Source organism: Gorilla gorilla, chromosome 15 (genome assembly GCF_029281585.2).
Source record: "Gorilla gorilla gorilla isolate KB3781 chromosome 15, NHGRI_mGorGor1-v2.1_pri, whole genome shotgun sequence".
NCBI classification, from domain to species: Eukaryota; Metazoa; Chordata; class Mammalia; order Primates; family Hominidae; genus Gorilla; species Gorilla gorilla.
The window spans coordinates 84,252,811-84,280,065 of record NC_073239.2 but is presented as its reverse complement, the minus strand read 5'-3'; the positions used below and the strand labels follow the sequence as shown (position 1 = coordinate 84,280,065).

Below are 27,255 nucleotides of genomic sequence, written 5' to 3'. Positions count from 1 at the left end.
GCTGACTTGACTTAAGGTGGTGGCATTTTTGCTACAGTGTCATTGAGTGGGGGTGTTGGCAGGGAGGTCTGTGACATGTCGTTGCTATCCTCAGGTTTCCTGTGGACTGGTTTTAGAATGTAGTCCCATTGGAGCAGGCTGGCTTGTTGGGGGTTTGGCATTACATGCATAGATGCAGGAGAGAGGGACATGCAGCTGTCACCAATGAGCTTTGAACCATTTCTTTGCCTCAGGGGCACAAAAGGAAAAACTGGAAGGTGCGTCGCTTTGTTCTAAGGAAGGATCCAGCTTTCCTGCATTACTACGACCCTTCCAAAGTGAGTGCGCATGCTGGCTCCGTGTTGGTCCCATGTTGTGGTGCCCCCAGACACTCCTCTCCTGGCACGGCGGGCAGCTGGCTGGACATCCTGCCTTCCCCTGGCACCCACCGTAAAGTCTGCTGCACCATGCCTTTCCTTCCACAGTCCAAGCTGCTCTGCCCTGTCATCACATAGGTGCCTGCTTCTTCAGCGGTTTCTTCCATGCCTAATCCCCCACTTTCCCATGGGAGGGCATCTTTATCATTTTCAGAGGAAAAGCATCTTTTGGTCTTCCCCAAAGCCTGCTTTGTGAGTAGGGAGGATGAGGTAGGCTGACAGAGACTCCTACTGGCACTTTCCAGCCTCTCCACACTTTCCATTCAAAGATCCCATTAATTCTGCCTCCCTCCACTTTTCCCCACTTATGTTTTGAAAAATTTCTGTCACCATATAATATTTAAGCCATAATTTACTAATTTGCTTTTTAAAAAACGTTGATGGCAAATTAAAAAAAAAATCATGTTTCTGTTTCTGATACTAGGTATTACCACATGCTAAGTGGATCTAATTCCAGTCAAAAGCAAAGAAAAAGGGCCCTTTAGTTAGCTGTTCAGCCTTGTCTTGGACGATGTATGACCTTCATTAGTTTTTGTTGAAACAGTGAAGAGTGGGCAGTTCCTTCCTCACTGAGCTTCAATCAGGAAGGCCCAGCTAGGCCACAGGAGGGCCCAGGGCCAGACAGGGATGTGGCAGGAGGAGCCTCCAAAAAGCTCCAGTTGACCTCTCTGTGGGTCATGGTGGCCTGGCTACAGGATGGAGTTCAAACTCCTTCCTTCCTGGCTACCTCAAATCCTGTTTGAAGCAAGGAAAAAATAAACAAATGAAAAAATACTTTAAAAAAAAAAAAAGAAAAAAAACACTTTAGTTTTGTATTTAACTCTCACCATGGTCTAGCCTAACCTACTTTCTTTGTGCCCCTGATGAGTCTGCTGTCTCGGCTTTTAAAATAGGAAACTGAGAAAATACATACACACACATACGTGCCTATACACACCTATCTATAAATACATATACATGTAAATATACATATATACATATATATGTACACACGCACAAATGCTCACATACGTACATAGATGGAAACAGTGCAGAAGAGATTACTCAAAGCAAGTGTGCAAAGGAAATAAAAGAATTGCCAAATCTCTGGGCTGCAGGTACAAGATAAGGAACCATCTCAAAAGCATTCTGCAATTAATTTGTTCCACACTTTACTCCCACTCCTCCTCCTGTTTAGGCTGAATGCCCCTCTCCTGTCCCGGGGCCCTACTCTCCTATCCAGGCCCAATTCAAGTCTCCTGTCCTCCCTGAGACTGCCCTTGAACCCTCCAGGCTGGGGCAGATCCCTTCCTTCTCTGAACTTTCCTCCCGTTGGCATCTAGAAGTACAAATATTTCCAGTATTTTATTTAACCATTTTATTTTTTGCCCTACCTCTTGCTGGGCCCAACATGCAGTATGAAGTTGATTATTGATTAATTGAAGGGCTCCTAGGGCCTGAGGCACGTGGTGTGTAAAGTTGCCCTGAATCGTCCAGGGATACCACCAATCACAGTTTTGTATCACACGAAGTTTCGTGCTAGGCACATACTAGACTTGTGTAACGATGTCCTATGTGCAGGAATCTATCAACTTTGCAGAAATGATTACTATAGCTGGGTGCAGTGGCTCATGTCTGTAATCCCAGCACTTTGGGAGGCTGAGGAGGGCAGATCACTTGAGGTCAGGAGTTTGAGACCAGCCTGGCCAACGTGATGAACCCCCGCCTCTACTAAAAATACAAAATTAGCCAGGTGTGGTGGCGTGTGCTTGTAATCCCAGTTCCTTGGGAGACTGAGGCAGGAGAATCGCTTGAACCTGGGAGGCAGAGGTTGCAGTGAGCTGAGATCGTGCCTCTGCACTCCAGCCTGAAAGACAGAGTGAGACTCCGTCTCAAAAAAAAAAAAAAAAGAAGAAATGATTACTATAAATATATATTTCTGATTGCTTTGTAAGATGCACACAAGGGTTAAGGAAGCCAGTGAATGTTTTCCCGGGTAGCATATTGGATCAGAGGCTCTGTTTGAGACATCTCCAGGAATGAAAAGCAGATTTGCAAGTCTGTGAGACTTGGTAACTGCAACATTGATGGGCACTACTGCTGCTGGCTGTGAAACGAAGAGGCCCAAGCTTCCTTACTGATGCATGCAGCTTTGGCCATGTGATGTCCAAGTTCAGCTTCATCTTCTATTACAAATGATTTGCACTCACTTCTTTAGCTGGCCTGATTTGTAAGGGGAGTGCAACTCTTCCCTTTTGTTCATTCACAAATTCCTAATTGGGTCTCCTTTCCTCTGCAGGAAGAGAACAGGCCAGTGGGTGGGTTTTCTCTTCGTGGTTCACTCGTGTCTGCTCTGGAGGATAATGGCGTTCCCACTGGTAAGGTACAACTTCAGCCCTGGCCTGAAGATCTCAGGGGCCTCCCTCCTGCACCTCAGTAATGTCCCACTAATGAAACGACAGCTTTGGGAGCCGAGCAGGGCTTTCTCCACGAGACAGAGTGGTGTGAGTTTTGAAGCGAATTTCAGAATTGAACAAAGGGTATGTTCTTGGCGTTTTAAGAATACAACTAAGTAATCCTTATGTTAATAATCTTTCCCCTCAGTTTCTGTGCTGATGGCCCATAAGCTTCCACCTAAAAATAATAGGTGAGGCTTACACAATGCTTTAGGGTTAACAACATACCTTAATATGTATCATAATACTAATTTCACAATAGCCAGCCATAGTAAGAAGATATTATTCCCATCTTACGGCTGTGGAAACTGGGGTTCCAATAAGTTAAACAATTTGAGATCAAACTCCAAATTCTATGCTTGCTTTTAACATAAACATACTGGATTCTTTGATGTAAATGAAATGGTAGATCTATGGCATGCTACCATCTTGAGCATAGGGATCAGGCAAGAGGGCTTCCAGGAATATCCAGACATAACCATTGGCAGGCCTTAGGGCACTGGTGAGGGACAGGGAATGGGAGGAAAAGGGGACCTCATCTGATAGGATTCTCTAACTGTAAACCTTTTATTTAATAAATACATCATTGTATGTTTTTGTCCATGTCTCAGCTGACTTTCTGCTGGCTCAAGATGAAAGCAGACATGGCTATTCAATCACTGATTTTTTCCCCCTTTTTTCTGCCTAGGAGTTAAAGGGAATGTCCAGGGAAACCTCTTCAAAGTGATTACTAAGGATGACACACACTATTACATTCAGGCCAGCAGCAAGGCTGAGCGAGCCGAGTGGATTGAAGCTATCAAAAAGCTAACATGAGAAGGACCTGAGGGAACCAGGATTCCTCCCTCCTACCAGATGACACAGACAGGAGTTCCTGGAGAATGGGAGTGTGTTAAGACTTTTGACTTCTTTGTAAGTTTTGTACTGTTTTGGAGAGTGAATGCTGAAGAGTTCCTCAGATTACAAACAGCAGTGGTGCCATTCCTTCCCCATCTTCATGTTACAAACCTGGAAAGGCTAGAATAGCCATTAGGCGTCAGCATCTTGACTTTTCCCCAGCATCACAAACAGCCATTTCCTCGGGCACCAAAGTAGGTTCCCTTTGTTGGAACAATTACACTGGCCATGCCATAATGTTGAATAAAACTCTCTTCTTATGAGGTTCTCTCTTAACTTCTTTGGAATTAGTAAAAGCTGACAATTTGTTTCTAGCTATTAGAATCCCATAGAAAGTTTTATAGTTTTCGAGCAATGTTTCAAGTATCTCTGTCATTAAGACATAGTTCATCTTAAAGTGGGGATGGTGGCCAAACTTTGTACATTGAGAATATTGTTTTGCTTTAGAAAATAAGCCTGCGTAAGTATTATACATTACAGAAGTCATGGACTCTGTCAGAGAACTTAATCACGTATATGAAAAATACATAGCTTTTCTATGAAAAATGGGCATTTAGCAATGCAGAGTAAGAGCGCTCTAAAGGACAGAAAAAGATGTAAATGGGGAAGATTTATATCAAGGCATTAAATTTTGGTTTTAAAATGAACATAAGCTGAGACAAATAGGTACCAAGAAACTTCACCAGTTGGAAGGTTAATCTGTAGTGAAAAGTCTGTATCATACAATACTTTTAAAGAACATTTTTATTACTTTCAAGTTTATACAGTAATCTGGCACAAGCTATTGCCAGCATTCTTGCCAAGTACAAATGCTTGGACCTCCCCTTAATCAACAGATAAAATACATAACTTACATTTAAGGGGAGTGGATACTTCAAAGTGCTTAAGTAAAAATTTGTTCTCTTAAATAGTCTGAACTGTCCCTTGTTGGTCGTGTCTAAAACATTGACCTGAATAATGAGAAATCACAAGCTAATGTTTTACTTATTCCTTATATGGTAAGAGACTACCTTTTAAAGCACCATTTTCCATTTGGCATTTCACCAAGGTCTAATGTCCCTGGAATTAGTTTTTTTGTTTTGCCTTTTGAATATCGGTAGGTGTTCATCTGAATTAAACTACGTTTAGTTTGATGGCTTCCTGCCTCCAAATTGGCAACAGTGTACCTCACTTTGTATGGGAGCTATCAGGATCTCCACAGGTTGCAAAGTAGATGACCATTACCTTGGGGTTGGGGCAAATCAGTGAACAAGTCTCGGCAAGGTACTGGCATTTGTATTTTTAAAAAAATCTCTAGCCATTTTGTTCTTGGTGTAAAAGTAGAATGGCTGGAGTATGGCAGCTGAGTAATAACTGTTCTGCTTAGCATGATGTAGTGCTTAGCATGTCTCTATGGGTCCATCTTTGAACATTATTAAGAACTGGTTTGTCTTGTTTTGCTGTAACTGATATGAAAAATGGTTTGGGTGGGGCATGGTGGCTCACACTCTTACAGAGGCAGAGGCAGGAGGATAGCTTGAGCCCAGGATTTCAAGACCTGCCCAGGCAATATAACACCATTTGCCAAAAAAAAAAAAAAAAGAAAAAAAGTGGTTTGAATATTCATATTTCTTCCTGGCCATTACTGATTTTCAATTAATTTATGCATAAATGAGACCCAAACTATCACTAATTTTCAGCTATATGAATTGATAGCCACTTGACATCAATGAAAGGTACAGTAGGGAGCAGATGAAATTGTATTTTTAATGAAAAGGCTTTGATGGGAGATTCAAGATTTTTGGTTTCTTTTTTTGAGACAGGGTCTTGCCCTGTCACCCAGGCTCGAGTGCACTGGTGTGATCACAGCTCACTGGCCTCAAGTGATCCTCCTGCCTTGGCCCCTTAAGTGCCAGGGTTACAGGCATGAGCTACCATGCCTGGCAGAAATTCAAGATTTGGATAAACTTACTTCTTTGCCAAGCCTGTTCTTCAAGTTATGCAGAACTGGGTGTATAACTTGTCCTCATATGTATCTTGTCCCTGCTGTCTTTTAGGTTAGCAAGGTGTATCAGTACTTTTAAGTTTTGTTTGTTCTTTTCCTCATGGTATCAGTGAAATACTGATCTATTCTCTGGCTAGGTTCAATTTACGAAATTGCCATGGAACTGAGCAAAAGGCCCACGTGGGATAAAAATCACTCACCATCGACGCCACCAGTATTTTTCAAGTTATGGCTTTTGAAGTATAACAAATTTCAGTAAACAAAATCAAAAGAAAAAATTCCTCTGCGTACAACAAAGGAGCACCTGTTATATTTTGAATGCATTCTTCACGTTGCCAGCTTTCTAAACTTGTTTTTTTGATGCCTCAACAGACAGAAGTGAAAATTATATGCCACCCTTAAGTACATCCAGGTTCTCATCTACATATTCCCAATGTGGAATGCTGGCTAGCAATCATGGCACTCTCTCAGAAACCAGCCACTGGAAGTTAAAACTTCTGGATTTCAAAAGCTAGTACAGGCTGCTAAATTTAACAAAGGAACAAACCTTCATAAATGGTACAAACTACCTGCCCAACACACACTTCTATTTTCCAGACCCTTTAATATTGAGTAGTCTAGTCTTGGATTGACTATGGTGGGTTAGGTCTAATCTAAGTATCTTAATAGCTATCTAGGGATAATGAATAAAATTAAATACAACTGGTACCTCAAGTATCATAAGAGAATAAATTTATGAAGACAAGCAGACCAAAGCAACTCAAGATTTTCTACACCTGACTACTGTAGCTGTAACTTCAAATAATGTGTTACCTATGAAACTTATTATGTACGAATTAGTTCTTAAAGACAGAAATGATGGAAACATGTAAAAAAAAAACAACAGTAAGTGTTCAAACAGATCCCTGTTTTGTTATAAAGAACTGGAGCTCTAGGTGGCACCTAGTGGATATTTTAATAGCAATAAAAATAAAAAATTGGGTGATATTCCAACTAAATAAAAAATGCAGCTGCTTTTTAAATTTTAAAAACATACTTTACCACCCTGAATTGTAAACTCAAGGCAAGTAGCTTATTATTCCAATAAGGACGTGGTGTGATAAATTCTCTCACACAGGTTGTCATCAATCTCAAATAGATAAAAGGCACAGAACCAATCTAATTCTTTCAATGCATTTTAAGGCTTTGTCCCGCTAAGGGTCAACTTTCACTGTGGTTAAAGTTAAACTTATTTTCTCTAAACTCTTCTTTTGAAAGGATCTGTTATAGAGATCCTTTATTCACCTGCTCCTACAGTTCCACATCAAAACTAAAATAAAGATAAAAGAATTAGGGTCTTAGTATTAAAATGTTTTTAACTGGTGACAAGAAGGAAGAAGCCTATAGTTAAATATCCCAGAAATTTATTTGATGTTTGCTTGAATACATTTTATATAGAAAGATTGGGATTGTTTGCCTTGGATGCCCCTGGCAAATCTCGTGAGGCATTGAACTAGAAAGGGGTGCCAATCTGGAGACATCAGAAATGGAAATCACAAGCCCAATTTTAGAACTATTCTTAAAGATTTGTCTCTAGTGAAATGAGGCCACTCCCTTAAAAATGCTCAAAGTGTTGGAGCTACTGTGTGACAACAGCTGACATTTAGGAGAGCATTTCATGTTCTGATCTGTTAGAACATTTAAATACTTAGAAATAAAAAATATTCAGCTTTGAAGTTTTCAATACTGGAAAACTTTCAAGTCTAGGATTTACAGCCAGGAAGGGCTGCTCTGTGTTCCTTAAATTGGACTCTGTTTCCCACGAAGTTAATCTTCAGCTTTGGCTTCCATTTCTTCTGCATCATCATCTCCATCCACTTCGGCATTTTCTCTTTCAAGCCTCTCCATCTGCCTTGCAAGTTCAGTCTCATCTGTATCTGTGACCACTTTGGGCTGTGGAAGCAGAGGTATAATTTCAAACTGAAGTAGTAAATACTATACAAATTTAATTTCAACACTATTACTGCCTAATGTTTTCTCTCTTTAACACTTTTCTAACAACTCTGTCATATCTGTTCACTTTTGAGTGACTTATCAGCAATAAATTCCATTACATAAATAAGAGGTGAAACTTATGAGAATAGTATAGAAAAAGGTTGTATGTATTAAAATGGAAAATTATTTTCTGTCATTTTTATAAGCTAAAACTGAAAACATGAAATAACCCCAGTGGCTGTATCTTTCAAGACCACAAATAGATGTCCTGTTAAAAAAAACCTGTCTTCCAGGCTCAAACTACTACTTACTAGCTTACTAGTCCTTTCCATAGAAGGAACCATAACACACACACACACACACACACATTTCTTTCTTGTTGGACAAGGAAAAGACAGGAGACAACTTTTTTTTTTTCCTCCAATTCTGAGATCAAATTTTAGACACGCCACATCCAAATTCAAACCATAAAAAAACTTCTCATTTATATTGTTTATTCCCTTCCCCTGGCTGGGGGCAGGGGGGTGACCCTAACTCCATTAGTGATCAAAGGCCTGAATGACCATCCTACAATATGACATTCCAAGGCTGACAGCTCTTATTTACCTACAAGAACTCCTTTTAGGAACCTCCTGAGTCATTATTAAAAATGAATCTATTGATCTCACCTCCATTTGAACATTGAACACACCCCTCTTTTCCTCAATCTTTTCTTTGATAACAGCCATAGCTTGACTGAGGACAGAAAGGCCTTCTGTTCTCTCCAGGGTTGTCGTAGTCATTACATACCGAGGAGGAGCTATTAGATTAATCTAAAAGAGAAAGACAAAAATTCAATTATGAATGTACCTACAGAACACCCACAACTATTAGGATGCTTGAGATTTTATTAATCTGCTCTATTAACAAATCATCCCAAAACGTAATTGCCAATTCTACAGGACAGTAATTTAGGGTCCTACAGAATTGGCAATTACATTTTGGGGTGATTTGTTAATGTAGCAAAAGCAAATCAATACAGGGATCTAATGCAATAGTATAAACAGTCCACTGCAATACTGAATAGAAAGAATTATCATTTCTGTGTATCTTTGGTGGCTAAACTAACTGCAATTATCATCAGTATAATGGATAATTTGTCTCTGAACTAAACTGATGGAAGAATCCTTCTGAGTTACAGCCATCCAGTTAATTTTATCACTAATGAAAGATTCTGATCAAACCTCATAAAACTTGTATGTGTACAGATAGAAGAAAGTGTTACTCTTTTTTAAAGTGCTCTCAGTATTTTGGGCACAGCAACTCTTTATTGTAAAGGAGATTTGGCATTGCTGGCTTTCTACCAATAGGAATCTCCATCCACTGTGATAGTAACAGTAGAAACCAACAAAGCCTAAACATAAATCACAAACACCTAGAAATATTACCAAGAACCACTGCTCAATTTTAAGAGTAAAAAACCCACTTTTGTTATGAAATGTGATTAAAAAAAAAAAAAGAAACAAAGATCAAAAATCCTATTTGGTTTAGGTGAGCATTTCAGCAGGGAGGGAGACAACTGACGACTCACCTTAATGGGCATGTTTTCTGTAGAACAATTCAAACCTGCTCTTAGGGCTTCTTTTACAGCATCAATGCCTTCATAACCATAACAAGCCACTTCAATATCTACAATTACAAAAATTCAAAAGTTGATAACAAAAAATGCAAAAAATATTTAAAAGTTTAAAGGAAATCAAACACGTGGCAGATATATTAGTATTCAAATACTTATCCTGAATCCAACCTCTCTATACTGCAGTTCCTTATTTATAAAATGGAGGTAAGGAGGAGTGTGGTAAAGACGGAATATAACAATAACTGCAACTTATCTAAAACGGTTTAGAAATTGCATTACCCTTTGACTCAGAAATTCTACTTTTAGGAATTTGTCTTGAAGAACATTTGTGTAAATGGTTAAGTATGTATAATATAAGGGTGCTAATTTGTAGCATTTTTTTGTAACTGAGAAAACTGGCACAACCTAAATGTTCATCAGGAGGGGACTCGTTTATGTTAAGGTTTATCTGTTCTATGAAACATTACCCAGCATAAAAAAGAATGAGAAAGATTCCTATGTTCTGCAGTGGAAGGGTACCTATGATACACTGGGTGGAAAAGGCTAGTTGGAGAAAATTCCGCATGGTATGTCTCATCTTTGTAAAAATTTGGATTATTTTAAAGTATGCACTAAAACAAAACAATCAAACCCCTCTTTTTTAAAAAAGGGCTACCTTTAGGTTAGCTGAACTCACAAGACTGTTTCTACTTGTGTCAATATATAAATTTTATGATTCAGAAGCCAAAATAATATCTTAAGCTTTTGTTACAAAAAACAAACATTTAGAAAAATTTATAGATGTTGATGTAGCAACATATTCTTTGGTAAGTCTCATTATTTAACAGCTTTTTTGATGCATGCAAAATATTGTAAAAATCATTTAAAAAATCATTTACCTGCTCGAATTTTGACAGCCTGTGGGGTCAAGCGCCTATTAATATTATTAATGAGTACTTCCCGTTCATCTTCATTCAAATCTAAACTATCCAAAATAGATGGGTCTCTGGTCAAAAACATAAATAAATAACAAAAGGTCAAGGTTATATTACTGATAAATGTGAAACCAAACACTATGGAACAATGCATATAATAGTTAAGCATATAATAGTTAATGCATATAATAGTTAAGGCTTTAGTGTCACAATTAGAATTCAAATCTTAGCTTTGCACTTACACCCCAACTGATTATTAGTGAAATCAAAATTTTAGTGATCTGACTAAAACAAGCAATTTAATGCCTAACACATCTGATATTCTACTATAATTGATTACTTCCATGCAATTAGCTGTCCCTGCCCAAGGAGTTTATAATCTAGCTTGAATACAAAAAAAAACATGGAAAAACTTTTAAATGTAACAGTACATCTGTGGGCATCAGGACAGAAAGGTATTACTTCCAGTTAATGAGGTCAGGAAGGGCTTCATGCAAAAAGTAGCATTTCATCTGACCCTCCTAAGTGCCACAGGACAGGGACCAGGGTCTTATTAACTGGCATGTTTGTTGAATGAGTGAGCAAATGAAAATATGAAATAAAGACTAAAAGAGGAGTAGCACTGTAAAAAGTAAAGGTAGAACTATTGTAAAAAAGTTATGATACATAAGGCTGGGCACCAGTGGCTCATGCCTGTAATCCCAGCACTCTGGAAGGCTGAGGCAGGAGGATCACTGGAGACCAGGAGTTCATAGACCAGTCTAGGCAACATAGCAAGACCTCCATCTCTATTAAAAAGAAAAAAAGAAAGTTATGTCATATAAAAAAGGAATAGCATGAGCAAGCATCAGGCTTAATAAGCAAGGGGTCTTATTGGGAATAAAAGGCAAGAGAATTTGGGTGGAGGGAACTTTTACTCAGCTAACATAAAGTAACGAGAAGACAACCAACATAAATGTATAAGAAACAAGATGATAAACAGAAAATGGGCAAATGAGGTGAACAGATGTTTCACAGAAGAAATACAAATGGTTAATAAACATGAAAAACTGTTGACCTCTCCAACAATCAGGAGTATGCTAATCAAAAGATATTACTGTGAATTCATTAGACTAGAAAAAGGAGAAAAAATCAGATATATACCAAATTGTGGCATGGATTTGGTGAAACCAAGTCAGTTTAAAGATATATAATCAATCCTATGACCCAACAATTCCATTCCTAGGCATATATATTAGAAACTCTCAAACAACTACATATAGAGACACATACACTATTCATCACAGCCCTGTTTGACAAATGGCACAAAAGGGAAAATTACCTAAACAACTCTTAATAGAGGAACAGATAAAGCATATTCTCACAATGAAATACTATATAGAGATTAATATGGATCAAGTATACATCTATCAATGTGGGGGAATCCTGCTTAATAATAGGCTTATATGTAAAAATGCAAGCTACAAAAAGATACAATAGGTTACATTTTAAATAAAAAATGATTATAGACACACATATGTAGTAAAACAATAAAAACAAATGATATTGACACATAATTTCAGAATAGTGGTTATCACTGATAAGTGAGGAAAATAGGTCTGGAAAGGTAAACCATTGTTTCCAACTATGTCAGAAATTTTATGTAATTAAAAAAAATGCAAAGAACTAGCATTAGTTAAATCTGGACAGTCCCTACATGAATGAAGCAAGAAAAGAGTGCTAAGGAAAAGGGAATAACACACGCTAAGGTTTAGTGGTAACAAGGGGTTGCTGGAACTAGAAGTTAAAGAGGTAACTAAAGAAGCCAGATGATGACAGTTGAGACAAGTTAAGAAATGTACTGAGGACTGCAGGACAGAAATATAAAGTTGTGTTTAATGGCTAATAGTGCAAACTCTGGATGGAGCCAGAAGGCATGCGTTTGAATACTGCCTGGCTCTATGATTTGTTAGCTGTGTGACCTTGAACAAATTATTTAATCTCAGCTTCAATTTCTTCAACTGTAAGAAAAGGATAATAATAGCATTTATACCACAGGTTGTTGTTAGAATTATATAAATGTTAGTTATCATTATTACTATTCCCACCTTTTCTACCACGTGATATACCAAAAAAAAAAAAAAAAAGTCACATGAGAATAAACTTGAAGGGATTTGGAACCCCAGATGAGTTGGCTTTCTGAGGGACTCTTAATGGTCTTGGGTCCTACTCATTCTCTTTTTTCCCCCCTCTAACTCTTAACGTTTAGGAAGGAGTGGGAGGTAAAGAGACAGCAAGTATAGAGAACTGAGAGTCTGGCTTTTTTTTTTTTTTAAGAGACAAGGTCTCACTCTGTCATCCAGACTAGAGTGCAGTGGTGCAATCACAAATCACAGCTCACAGAAACCTCAAACCACTGGACTCAAGTGATCCTCCTGCCTCAGCCTCCCAAGTTGCTGGGACTACTACAGGCAAATGCTACCACACCTGGCTACTTTTAATTTTTTTTTTTTTAGAGATGGCGGTCTTGCTATGCTGCCCAGGATGGTCTCCAACTCCTGGCCTCAAGCAATCCTCCCACCTCAGCCTCACATAGTGCTGGGATTACAGGCATGAGCCACCACGCACAGCCAAGTGTGGCTGTTAAAAGCAGAGGACGCAGTGTTTGCTCCAAGAGAAAGTAAAGGAAAAGTTGAGAAGTGCGTTTTATAGTATAAATGGAAGAAACTAGAGATATTTTTATGCTGATGGAGCAAAAGCAATAAAGGGAAAGGTGACCCAAGAGAAAAAGTAACTAATAGAGATCTCTGAGCAGCAGCTGGGCATAGGTGGCAAGACTAGTTTGAGAGCAATTAGGACACACATTCCAGTGACAGCAGCATAGGAAGAAATGACAGGTGGGACGGAGATATGTAAGTTTGTTGAGACAGTGGAAGAGTAGTTCTTGTGCAATGGTTTCTATTTTCTTTATAAAATAAAACAGGTAGTGAGCATACCAGCCAAGAGGCAGGGAACAGGGATAGAGTGGTTTTCTGAGGAAGAACGTGGAAAAGCTCTAAAATAGCCACTACTGAAGAACTGACCAGGAGCAGAGAGAATGTGGAACAGCTGAGGCTGGAGACCATGAATATGCAAGACTGATTTTTCCTAGTAGCACCCAGCAGTCTACAAGTACAGAGAAGGCAGGAACATCGATCCAAGGCTGGATGGATGGAAGGAAAAACAAGGCAAAAGCTCACAATAATGGCAAGAAAGTCGTTAAAATGATGTATCATGGTGTGCCTAGGTTGGATAAGAAAGAGAAGGCAGGAAATGGCGAAAAGACAGGGAGAAAAAAGGTTTGGAATCAGATCCTAACATACAGAATTAAGATGACAAATAATAGGACCAACTGGGAGCTAGATGAATAGGAGGCAGGGGCAAAAGAATAGAAAGTGCAAATTAAAGATTTTAGTGGCAGAGCAAATCCCGGTGTAGTAAGGCCCAGGCTAAGGCTACATGGAAGACTGGCTAAAGTGGTGTGGGCTGAAAGTCAAAGGAGAGTCAAAAGAGGTAGAGAAAACAAGAGGTTATAGTTTTTGGTGAGACATGCTCTTTAGTCCCATAGCCACTTAGGACAATAACTAGGAAAGGAAAATGTGTGAGATAAACCATATGGTTTATGAATCTACATAACTATGATATATAAAACTACACAAACTTGACCATATAGGATTGGCCCATTTACTGGCCAATACAAAATATTTTAATCTAAATTTGGCAAGTATTTTATACATGGATGCTATGCTGTTAAATATGAGGCCAAGAGTTGTGATATCAAGGTAGAAGGAGAGTCAAGAAGGTATTCTTACGAGACTGCATGCTTAAATGCATCATAGGCACCATATCCAGGTCTCTTGTACTTGTCATCAAAGACCCAGGCAGTCCTCTGGAATAGGCTTTCCAGCTGCTCATCCTTGGTGTATTCTAACACCTCAGCAACATGACGAAGAATGCTATAAACCTAGAAATGAAATGAAAAGCTCAACAATTCAAAGATAAGAGATCTATAAAAAATATTTTTACATTTTAGTAAATAACATAATTTGGCTACAATAATTCCTTAACTATAAAAGATCTCCATAGGGAAATACTCACTTTAAGTGGGTATAAAAAGTAGAGATAGTATACAATTTAGGGTCCTAAGACCTGGATCAAGTCTTGACAGTAACACAGTATCTCTGAACTTGTTTCCTCCTCTGGAAAAAGAAGAAACTAGCATCTCTCCTTACTACAGAGAGTGCTCGCATAGATCAAATACATAGAAACCACACACTATAAATGGAAAACGGCTATACAAATACAAGTTGTTATTATTACTCCGAGGACAGAATCACGATAAAAAAAGTTTTTTTTCTGTCATCTTACCCACCTGCCAAACTTTTTCTTACCTCCTAAAATTAACATAGGGTGTAGACAAAAAGTATTAAGGTCTTCATCATAGTTACACATAAAAACTGAGTGAGAAAAGGTACTGACACTGAATAACTCTTCCATTTTAACATCTCAATAAGATCTATTAACACACTCATTTTAACAATATCCTAAGGAGACAAAAAAATACGGAATTTTCCCAGAAAAGTGCTTCTCAAAAGTTAGTAGGACCTGAGAGTCTGTATTTCTAAAAAACAGGTGATGTCAATGCTATTAGTTTAGAGACTACATTCTAAGTGGTAAGGTCCTAGAGTTTATTAAGAAGATATTTTACTGACAGTGTTTTCAAATGTGTAAACCACACTGCATAACTGTATATACATCAGTAAAACAAAGAAAATGATTTGGGTAACTGATGGCTTTTAGACCTTTATTTTCTCTCTTACTGGGATTAAGCAAGATTTTTTAAAAATCTCTTCATTGAAACTTTTTTTTTTTTTGATATTTTATCTTGAGGACAGAAACACTCATGGCAGAAAAGAACAGACACCAGAGAAGGGCAAAGAAAACAGAAGCAATACAAACAGTACCACTAAGAACTGAGGATAGGCTGGGCACACTGGCTTAACGCCTGTAATCTCAAACATTCTGGGAGGCAGAGGCGAGGGGATCGCTTGAGCCCAGGAGGAGGTGGTTGCAGTAAGTTGAGATTGCGCCACTGCACTCCAGTCTGGGCAAGACTTTGTGACACACACACACACACACACACAGAACTGAGGATGTAGAGGATGAAGGATAACTTAAACAGGACCTGAGAAAAGAGAAATACTGACAGAAGAAATTAAATGGCTATCTTTGCTTTGCTGGTGCTTACTGTGGATGACAAGCAGGAAGTAATAGCAAAAGTAAGAACGCAAAAAGAAATAATCCTAACACGCTAGTGGAGGGGGAAAAAAAAACCAAAACTAGTAACAGGCCTCTGCCTTGCTTTCCTGGATTCACAGACATTTTATAAACCCCTGTTCATTCTTAACATGTAACAGCTGGTTGTCTCTGTTATCCTCATCCCAGAACAGGGTTGAAAATCAAGAACTGTATTTTGGCCAAGTGCACTGGCTCACTTCTGTAATCCCAGCACTTTGGGGGGCTGAGGCTCAAGGATCACTTGAAGCTCAGGGTCTGAGACCAACCTGGACAAAATAGCAAGACCTCATTTCTATTTAAACAAACAAAAAAACCCCGTATTTCATGAGGCATTCCAACTGTAAACAAGTTAAACCAGTTGAAGTCACCCACAGTTAATTTAACCTAAAACGGCTTCAAAACACTTCTAGTACTAATTTGAGAATATTAGATCATAAGCAATACTTTAAGGTAGTAGCAGTATGAAATTAAGATTTCAAATTATTTATTAAACACACAGATAGTGGACTAATTTGACACAAAGATCAACTTACAGTTTTGGATTTTGTGAATTTGTCTTCACATTTGATTGCTTCCTCTGGAGAAACTCTTCTTTTTGACAAATCGATATATCCTGTACAAAAAAATTGTGAAAAAATCATCTCTGTCCAGGTGCCACTGGACTATTGTAATCAGCTTTGAAGACCAAATTAAGTGTTTGATTGGCATACTTATAATTATTTCCTACTAAAATCATATCAACAAAATATTGCATAAGTATTACAAGGCTGAGTATCCCTCATCAGAAATGCTTGGGACCAAAAGTGTTTTGGATTCCAGATTTTGGAATATTTGCAATGTATTTACTAGTTAGAGAATCCCGAATCTGAAAATCCAAAATCTGAAATGCTCCAATGAACATTTCCTTTGAGTGTCATGTTGGTGCTCAAAAAGTTTCAGATTTTGGAGCATTTTGGATTTGGGGATAAGGGATAATCAATCTGTACAAGATGAGAGATTCTGAATTGTTTTCAGAAATAAATTTTTATTATCAGGTAATTATATATTCTCCATTACCTTACTGGAGAGAACTAATAATTTTCAATTATCCAAATGGAAGCTAGTCAAATGCCTATCTTTCCCCTATTTCTTCCTTTTCCTTCTCCAGAATAGGAAAATTCACTAAGATGTTCATTTAGTTTAAGGAAAGAGGCTATCATCACAGAAGATACACACACACACACACACACACACACACACACACACACACACACTGAACAAATTAAAACTATCTAATCTACTGTATGACTACCATATACAAGTAACTATGTTAGGTGCTTAAACATCTTCTTGAACCCTCACAACAATCCTGCATGGTAGATTATCACTCTCTTTCCCACAGCCCCCCACCGCCCCGTCTTTTTAACCTGAAGAAACTAAAACCCATGAAAGGTTAAGTAACTTGTCAACGTCAAATAGCCAAAAATGGCTGAAACCTACAAACCTGTGCCTGGCAATGACTTCCAGTACAATGCTGAGTAACAGTGGTGAGAGTGAATGTCTTGTTCTCAATACTGGAGGACAGCATGTCTGTGGTGTTTTTCTAGACACTCTTTATCAGATTAGGAAATTCCCTTTTAGTTCTTGTTTGCTGACTTATTATGAATGGGTGACAAATTTTGTCAAATGCTCTTTCACATCTATTAAATTGGTTGTAGTTTTCCTCCTATATTCTGTTCATATACACTGATTTTATTTCAGATTCTGAGCATTCTTTTTCATTAAAAATTGTATGACTTACATATAGTAAAATTCACCACTTTTAGTGTTAAGTTCTTTGTGTTTAAAAAAAAGAACAGTCATTTAACCACCACCAAAATCAAGTTCCATCACCCCTGAAGCCACTAAAAACTGGATACAAGTTTCTCTGTGAACATAAATTTTCCTAGAAATGGCACAGCTGGGTTATATATTAAGTACATGTTAATTTTATCTGCCAAACTTTCCCAAAGTGAATGTGGCACTCTGCATTCCCATGAGCAATGTGGAGCAGTTAGAACTGCTCCATGTCTCTCAATTGATTTTTAAAAAGTCAATCTATTGATTGTGCAGTGGCATCTCACTGTGGTTTTTATTTGCATTTTCCTAATGACTAATGATGTTCAACATCTTTTCATGTGCATATTTGCTATCCAATTATCTTATCTGGCAAAGTGTCTATTCAAAACTTTCGCTCCTTTAAAAATTGATGGTTTAGATACAGGGTTTGTTTGTTTGTTTTTTGTTTTTTTTTTTTTTGAGATGGAGTCTCGCTCTGTCGCCAGGCTGGAGTGCAGTGGGGCAATCTCCGCTCACTGCAACCTCTGCCTCCCGGGTTCAAGTGATTCTCCTGCCTCAGCCTCTTGAGTAGCTGGGACTACAGGCACGCACCACTACGCCCGCTAATTTTTTTGTATTTTAGTAGAGATGGGGATTCACCATGTTGGCCAGGATAGTCTCAATCTCCTGACCTCATGATCTGCCCACCTTGGCCTCCCAAAGTGCTGGCATAACAGGCGTGAGCCACCACTCCCAGCCTAGATACAGGATTTTTTAGGTTGTTCAAGAGTTTTTAAAATATGCTGGTTTGTCTTTTTATTCTCTTTATAGTGTCTTTAAAGAACATAAGTTCTTAATTTTGATAAGGTCCAATTGATCAATTTTTCCTTTCATGGATAACGCTTTTAGTGTGCTATCTAAGAAATCTTTGCCTAATCCAAGGTCAGAAAGATTCCTGTTTCCTTCTAGAGGTACTTAGAAGTTTACATTTTACATTTACATCTATGATTCATTTTAAGCTAACTTTTGTATAAGGTGAGGTGTTTGAATTGAGGTTCTTTTTTGCATATGGACATCCAGTTGTCCCAGCACCATTTGTTAAAAAGATAATTTTTTCTTTGATCAGCTGCCTTTGTACTTTTGTTAATTAACTGATCATATAAAAACACACATAAATTTTTTAGTTTTTTTTTTAAACAAAAAGAAGTGAGAAATAACAAAAGAGGTGGGGTCCTGCTATGTTGCCCAGGCTGGTCTCGAACTCCTGGGCTCAAGTGATCCCCCCACCTAGGCCTCCCAAAGTGCTGAGATTACAGGCCTCAGCCACCATGCCCAGCCAACATAAAGTTATGACTGTTAAACCAAATTGGCATTCCATACACTCCACTTGGTCATGCTTTATTATCCTTTTTATACGTTGGATTTGAAAAACATATTTTATTAATTGTTTTATCTATGCTAATCACATATTTGGTCAGTAATTTGCTTTTTTACAAAAACATGTCTTTGTTGGGTTTTCTTATCAGGGTTATGATGGCCTCATAAAATTAGTCATGCACTGCATAACATTTCAGTAAACAATAGATTGCATATATAGCAGCAGTGCTGTTAAGATTATAATACTGTATTTTTACTGTATCTTTTCTGTGTTTAGGTACACAAATATTTACCATTGTGTTACAACTACCTAATCAGTATAGTAACATGCTATACAGGTTTGTAGCCTAGGAATAATAGACTATACTAAACAACCCATGTGTGTATAGGCTATACTATCAAGGTCTATGTAAGCAGCACACTCTATAAAATTTGCATGATGAGACATTTTTCAGAATGTATCTTTGTCATTAAGCACCACATGACTGTATTTCGAAAGTGTTCCCACCTCCTTAACTTTTTTTTTTTTGGTGGGAGACACAGTCTTGCTCTGTTGCTCAGGCTGTAGTACAGCAGTGTGATCACAGCTCACTACAGCCTCAAACTCCTGGGCTCAAGCCGTCCTCCCACCTCAGCCTCCCAAGTAGCTGGAACTACATTACAGGTACACACCACCACACCCAGCTAATTTTTAAAAATTTTTATAGAGATGGGGTCTCCCTATATTGCCAGGCTGGTCTTGAACTCCTGACCTCAAGCGATCCTCCTGTCTCAGCATCCGAAATTGCTGGAATTATAAGTGTGAGCCACCGTGCCTGGCCTACCTCCTTAACTTTCTGAAATTTTATTATGACTCATCTTATTTCTGCCTTAAATGTCTGATACAACTCATCAATTTAACCATCTGGCCTAGAGTTTTCCTTTTTTTTGAGACAGGGTCTTAGTCACCCAGGCTGGAGTGTAGTGGCATGACCTCGGCTTACTGCAGACTTGTTCTCCTGGGCTCAAGCAATCCTCCAACCTCAGCTTCTCTAGTAGCTGGAACTGACTAGAAGTGCACAACACCATGCCTGGGTAATTTTTCTACTTTCTGTAGAGATGAGGTTTCGTCATGTTTCCAGGCTGGTCTTGAACTCCTGGGCTCAAGCAATCTACCCACCTCAACCTCCCAAAGTGCTGGAATTACAGACATGAACCACTGTGCTGGTCAGGACCGAATTTTCTTGATGAAAAGATTTTTTACAATAAATTCAATTTCTCTAACATATAGGACACTCAAAATTTCTACTTTATATTGGTCAGTTTCAGTAAGTAAAATTTTGCAAGGAATTCACTAATTTCACCTGATTTGTTGAGATGATTGGCATAAAATTGGTAATGATATTCCCTTATTAGCCTTTTAACGTCTGTAGCATCTGCAGTGATAGCCCCATTCTCATTCCAGATTGGTAATTTGTGTTATTTCCTTTTCTTCATCAGCCTAACTAGGGGTTTATCAATTTTGCTCTTTTTTAAAAAAACAAAAAACAAGTTTTTAACTTTGATACTGTTCTCTCATTTTCTGGTACTCTATTTTCACCGATTATCTTATCCTTATTATTTCTTTTCTTCTACTTACTTTGTGTTGGGAGAAAGCCCCCTAAAATCTGGCCATAAACTGGCCCCAAGACTGGCCATAAACAAAATCTCTGCAGCACTGCAACATGTCCATAATGGCCCTAACACCCAAGCTGGAAGGTTGTGGGTTTACAGGAATGAGGGCAAGGAACACCTGGCCCGCCCAGGGCAGAAAACTGCTTAAAGGCATTCTTAAGCCACAAACAAAAGCATGAGTGATCTGTGTCTTAAGGACGTGTTCCTGCTGCAATTAATTCGGCCCATCCCTTCATTTCTCATAAGGGATACTTTTAGTTAATTTAATATCTATAGAATCAATGCTAATGACTGGTTTGCTGTTAATATGTGGGTAAATCTCTGTTCGGGGCTCTCAGCTCTGAAGGCTGTGAGACCCCTGATCTCCCACTTCACACCCCTATATTTGTGTGTATGTGTCTTTAATTCCTCTAGCGCCGCTGGGTTAGGGTCTCCCCAACAGAGCTGGTCTCAGCAACTTTGAGTTTACCTTTCATTTCTTTTATCTTCTAAAACGAAAGCCTAGATAACTGTTTTAGATCTTTATTCTTTTCTAATATAAGTAATTAAAGCTATAAATTTTCCCTTAAGGCTTTAATATATGAATTATTTGGAAGGGCTTATTTAATACTGCAAACTCTTCCCTCCCAAGATATAATGACACTGATTTCAAAATTAGTTCCAGTGTGATCAGAGAACATATTTGTATTCCAACCCTTAGAAATTTATTTAGAGTTGTATTAATATTATAGCTCACCTTATTGTCTATCTTGGTGAATGTCATGCACACTTGAAAATAATGTGTATTTTGCCTTTTCTGGGTGCAGTGTTCTAAGTATCAAACAAGTCAAGGTCTTCATTGATCTAATTGTTTCTCCAATTGTTCAGAGCTTGTTCAAACTTCCAACTATGATTATAGATTTGTCTATTTCTCTCTTGAATTCTTTCTATTTCTGCTTTATATTTTGAACTCTATTATTAGGCACATACACAGTGATGACTGTTGTTTTCCTTCTAACAAATTGACCCTTTATCATTATAAAATGTCCCTGTTTAAATCTGAAAATACTGTGTCTTTAAATCTACTTTATCTAATATTAACAGACACTGTCTCCTTAAGGTATTGTCTGCATAGCATATCTTTTTATATCCATTTATTTTCAACCAAGTATATCTCTTGTAGACAGGATTATCGTCGAGTCTTGCTTTTTAATTCATCCTAACAATCTCTGCCTTTTAGCTGGAATATTTACTTGATTTACATTTAATTACTGATATAAATGAATTCAGTTATATCAATAACTGAATAATTGAATACCTACATTTTAGGTATTTGTTTTCTATTTGTTCTTTCTGGTTTTTGTTTTTTTCTTTTGAGTTTTCTTTTAGGTTAATGTTTTCTAGAATTCCATTTTAATATATCTTTGGCTTTTACAATAGTGTATTTTGTATTTTACTTACTTATTTCTAGAGATAGTTTCACTATGTTGCCCAGGCTGGTCTTGAACTACTGACCTCAAGTGACTCTCCCACCTCAGCCTCCCGAACAGCTGTGACTACAAGCACAGACCACTGCAACTGGCTTATTTATTTTAATGGTTGTTCTAGAATTTACAATATACATCCTTAACCTTTTAATTTTACTACTGCACATAAAATGTAAGAATCGTTAAGAATCATATAGATCTATTTACCCCACACCTCCTGGCCTTTGTGATTAAGTTGTCAAGTGTACTAAGTCTGCTTTAAACAGTATTCTGTTTTCTTAGCTTCTATATTTAACTACTTCGCATCCATTCATCACAGAGCCAACTGTATTAACTATATCTTTTATTATTAATATTATTAGTAGTAACTAAATATTTTCTTATTTTCTGTATTCTTGAGGCTCTGACATTTGTGGACAGACTGCCCCTCCGTCAGGTGGGGAGGAGTCAGCAAAGGGCTTGCTTGGTAGCATGCCTTTCTTATGCAGAGCAGCCAATCTGGAGCCCATAAACTCACACACCAAGCCAAAATCCTCCCTGCCGTAAGTCAAGGGCCAGGTATTAGACAAGCAGGGCAGTCTTTATGCCCCAAGGCCCGCCAAAAGCATTCAAACTAGCCAACTGCAAGCCATTTACGCTGCTCTGCCTTGCTTTTCCTGCAGAAACTCCAACAAAAGCTCTGACCTACTTTTTCCCCTAGTTCCTTGTGACTCCTGACTAAAACTGGTGCTTCCCCATGTGGCCCTGCATGGCACATCAAGCCCCCTTCTCTCAGGCAATATAAGTAGTAAAAGTTTTCTTTCAAGGGCATTGGACTGTGTCATCACTCAGTCACCTCTATAGATTACAATCCCACGGGCACAAATGAGACAAATAGTTAAATATATTTTTAAAGAAACTAAGAAGGGCAAAAACAGTCTTCTACATTTACCTATATATTTTCCATGTCAGGTCATCACATCTCTTCAGCTTAAAGAACTTCCTTTACCTCTCTCTTTCTTTTTTTGAGACAAGGTCTGGTTCTATCACCCAGGTTGGAGTGCAGTGGTGCAATCTTGGCTCACTGCAGCCTCTGCCTCCTGGGCTCAAACCATCCCCCTACCTCAGCCGCCCGAGAAGCTGGGACTACAGGGTGCACCACCACGCCCAGCTAATTTTTGTATTTTTTGTAGAGATGAGGTTTTGCCATGTTGCCCCAGCTGGTCTTGAATTTGTGAGTTCACGCAACGTGCCCACCATGTTCCATTCCATGCACTGTATTTATGAGAATGCTGACCAAGTGTAGAACACTTAGCACAAAGTGACCTGGATGGGGTCGGGCGTGGTGGCACACGCCTGTAATCCCAGCACTTTGGGAGGCCAAGGCGGGTGGATCACAAGGTCAGGAGATCAAGACCATTCTGGCCAACATGGTGAAACCCCGTCTCTACCAAAAATACAAAAATTAGCTGGGCATGGTGGTGCATGCCTGTAATCCCAGCTACTCTGGAGGCTGAGACAGGAGAATTGCTTGAACCAGGGAGTCGGAGGTTGCAGTGAGCCAAGATCGTGCCACTGCACTCCAGCCTGGCGACGGAGCGAGACTCCATCCCCAAAAAAAAGAGAATATAGATTTTTTGTTTTAGCAGACAGTCAGAATCTGAACTCAAAACTATAAGCTCTGTCTCCCCAGATGGTAAGCAACTGAAATCTGTTCAGATTTTTCCCCTATTAGGCTACTTGGAGTCCACCCTGTGTTTCAGTAGTTCAGGGACAAACCAGAGATTTGGGAAGAATTTATATAGACTTAGGGGATCTCCCTTTGTGCCTGCCGCCTCCTTTCTCTAACCCTCACCACTATCACCACCAGTTTCCATCTACTATGGTTGTCTAGAACTCTCGCCTCCAGTTCTAAAGCCAATAAAACCATAAATTTTCTGCTAGAACCTTAGCCGCCTGGCTTGAAGCTGTCTTCAGCATGTGCTTAGGTCAAAAAAAAAGGTGTAAAACAGAAAACATACCCTTTCTTATAAGTGTCGACTCACCTTCAAATTTTCAATTTTGGCCTGCTTTTGGCTGCTTCTTATTGTCTTTAGGTAGTTATTTTTCATACTTGTTCAGGGTTTATGGCATTTACGTTGAAAGGCTTGTCTAGGAGGACATAATTCTCTAGTATCAAAATGAATCCTCTCTACAGGCTCTTTTGCACTTTGCTTTTTCTCATCCTATCCTGGAGATCTTCCATATCAAAATATTCAGATCTCATTCTGCATAAAATTGCACTGCACGCATTTGTACTGATTTATTTAACCAGTCCCCATTTTGGTCATTTCCTGGTTTTAGTTAATGCCATACAAACAAATGCTATGGAAATATCTTTACATGTATCTACTGTACGTAAGCAAGTATGCCATTCCATATTTTTTCTGATTGCAACTAAAAACATATTTGATTCCTCCTTTTGTGTATATTTTATACAATAGAAAAAGAAGGCTGAGCACAGTGGCTCACACCTGTAATCCCAGTACTTTGTGAGGCCAAGGCAGGAGAATCGCTTGAGCCCAGTTCAAGACTAGCCTGGGCAACACAGCAAGACCCCATCTCTACAAAGAAAGTTAGCTGGGCAGGGTGGCACATGCCTGTAGTTCCAGCTACTTGGGAGGACTGCTTGAGGAACACTTGAACACAGGAGTTCAAGGCTGAAGCGACCTATGATCACACCACTACACTGCAGCCTGGGTGACAGAGCAAGACCCCAACTCTTAAAAAAAAAAAAAAAAAAAAAAGTACAAGATTAGACACTACTTTAGGTACTACTAGGACAGTGATGTGAAGACTTACCTAAGTTTAACAAATAGTCTCAAAGTAGTTTAATAATTTTGGGCAGGGCTATAGCTAAGTCATAGCAAAACATTTAAAACAATCCATGTGCTAAGTAGCAGTCACTACCTAAGGCATAAGACATCCTCAAAATCTACGTATCATCTAAGGCTATAATAAAAAAATTAAAATGTCAGTATGTATAAAATTAATCACTTGCAGAAGTGAGAAAGTATCAGTAAACTAGACGGCTGAGGAGATTCAGAAGGGTAAGTTGAATCAAGGTGACTGATATGAAGCCTTTCAGACATAATGGTAACTAATGACCTATAACTAACACCTAACAAATTATAGTAAGATGGCTGAAACTAAAACCTACATAATGGTATTGTATACCATGTTTAAAAAAACAGTATTCACAAAGGTGATGATTTACATGGGGTCCAGAAAAGGCACCCAATAAGTAAAAAATGAATGCTCATCCAAAACTGTCTGAAAGATACCACAGGATCTGGTAGATGCAAACATTCTAATTACCAGCAAGAAATACAATGTTGGATTTCAGATGTGTATATACACACATAGTATATTGCTTTTTCAAAGCTTATATAAAAGATTCCTAAAATCCATTTGCCCCATTTTCATGCTTACCCAGTGATCTCATTACTATTTTAGCTTTAAATCAAGAAAAAGGCATCCAACATATTCAGGCCTACCAATGTAAATGAACTAGTACTCTGACTTATCTGTCTCTAAGTTTGGTTACCATGAGTCAATTACCAAGATCCTGATAAACACTAGAAATAAAATTCAAGTTATCTGATCCATAAAATCCTAGGATGTACTAATTAAACTACTATTAACTTAAGAGATCTTGCTTAGATAGCTAATTGGCATCCTTTTCTAACAACTTTGTATGTAAAAGGTTTAAGTATAAAAGGAGCTTTTTTTTTTAAGCTGCAGCATGCAATTTACAAAAAATGTATTTTTAAATAAACCATTTTAAATCTGAAATTTATATTACAGATACTTTTCTCACTTACCTTTTTCTTTGTCCACCCTAATGACAACCACACACTCATTCCTGCCAATTCGGATGAGTTTGTTGATAGAACGGATACGCCTTCTGGATAATTCACTAAGAAGAATCATGCCTTCAATGTTGTTGTATTCCAGCAAGCTGACATAAGCCCCCATTTCAGCAATGGATCTGACATTCACCATCACTACATCTTCCACCTCAGGAAATTTGTGTTGATAAAATCTACAACTTAGACCCGGCATTCTGCAATTTAAACAAAAGAATTAAATAAGTATTCAGTTAAGGTGAAAATAAAAAAAAAATCAATTTCCACATCCTGCCACTGAAAGAAAAGATGAAGAAAAAAATAGTTATTAGTCTTAGTCTTCTCATCCTTTGAAACTTCTTAAGTGGTACCAGAATACAGACAATGTTCAGGAACCAAGCTTTAATTTTTATTTTGCTCAACATTTTTGTAATGCTTGGGTGATTCTCTGCCTTTAGTTTCAGAGGAATCATAAAAAATAATGACCATCTATAAAGTACTCCAAGACCTAAGGATTAAAGGAATACCTCAAGAGTAAAATACTACTTTAAGGCATATCAAATGATGGGAAGCATCACTATTATAACTAATCAGAAAACTAAAGCTACTCTTTGCCGAAGTGAGCAAACATTGTATACGCTACCACTCACTATATAAAGAAAAAATTTTCTACCTAAACCCTAACCAATATACCAAATGATACATTCTGTCATTTATTATAGCGTCACATGTCAAAACAACAAAAACTAAAAAAATTTTAATCACAAAATAAACTAAAATGCATCCTCCTCTCATAATTCTTTTTCCTTGAATTCACAATGTCTAGCTTCTCCTATCCCCAATACTCCCAAATATTCCTTTCTTTTATTGAATAGGTATACCTAATCTTGAGAATAGCTTTAATCTCCATTACTACAAAGTTCAAGTTTCTCTAAACCTCCAAGCATTAAAGACATTTACAATTATTCCCTTTGATCCACCCAACCTACTTTCAGCACTACTCCTTTTATGATCCACAAGCCTGAAATCATAACCTGGGTAGAAGCATATTTAAAAAAGGAAGCTCTCAAACTAATCATGGCTGATGATTTTCATGTTTTTCTGTTAACCTTCACTGTTGTCACTGCTCAAAACGTAGGTAGTAACAGAACTTAAAGGCCTAAGAAAACCTTGTGAAAATTCATATAATAACTTATTGACTGGCACCTGCCTGTATCTTCTCAGTGGCTTCCCACTGACTTACGTATCTTTCCACTACCTACAGAATCCTATATGATCTGGCCACTGCCTATCTCCTTGTGGTACAACTTTCTCCCTAGTTCTCCCCATTTTATAGATTAAAAAACTGAAGCACAGGTTAAGTTACTTGTTCTTTCACATACTGCTAACAGGTGATGAGTCAGGATTTGAATCCATGAAGTCTGGATCCAGAGTCTGTCCTCTTATCAGTAAGACTATATTCTCTCAAAACTATTCATAAATATATTATAATTAGAAACATTTTACTTAAAAAGCAACATTAATATATATATTCAGTGCCAG

At 38.1% G+C, this 27,255-nt stretch overlaps 2 protein-coding genes across 2 annotated transcripts in view; one reads left to right on the top strand and one right to left on the bottom strand.

The window, feature by feature from the left end:
* Positions 1–6,643, top strand: part of PLEK2 (pleckstrin 2) — a 30,674-nt gene extending 24,031 nt beyond the window's left edge. Inside the window, exons 7-9 of the mRNA XM_004055323.5 lie at positions 234–317; positions 2,695–2,773; positions 3,540–6,643. Of these exons, the coding sequence (XP_004055371.1) occupies positions 234–317; positions 2,695–2,773; positions 3,540–3,667 (291 nt within the window). The 3' untranslated portion in view covers positions 3,668–6,643. The remainder of the gene's footprint in view (positions 1–233; positions 318–2,694; positions 2,774–3,539) is intronic.
* The window catches only part of EIF2S1 (eukaryotic translation initiation factor 2 subunit alpha), a 26,317-nt gene continuing 3,536 nt past the window's right edge, over positions 4,475–27,255 (bottom strand). Inside the window, exons 2-8 of the mRNA XM_004055321.5 lie at positions 25,690–25,931; positions 16,088–16,167; positions 14,069–14,220; positions 10,203–10,309; positions 9,277–9,374; positions 8,375–8,518; positions 4,475–7,664 (exon numbers count right to left, since the gene is read on the bottom strand). Of these exons, the coding sequence (XP_004055369.1) occupies positions 7,539–7,664; positions 8,375–8,518; positions 9,277–9,374; positions 10,203–10,309; positions 14,069–14,220; positions 16,088–16,167; positions 25,690–25,930 (948 nt within the window). The 5' untranslated portion in view covers position 25,931 and the 3' untranslated portion in view covers positions 4,475–7,538. The remainder of the gene's footprint in view (positions 7,665–8,374; positions 8,519–9,276; positions 9,375–10,202; positions 10,310–14,068; positions 14,221–16,087; positions 16,168–25,689; positions 25,932–27,255) is intronic.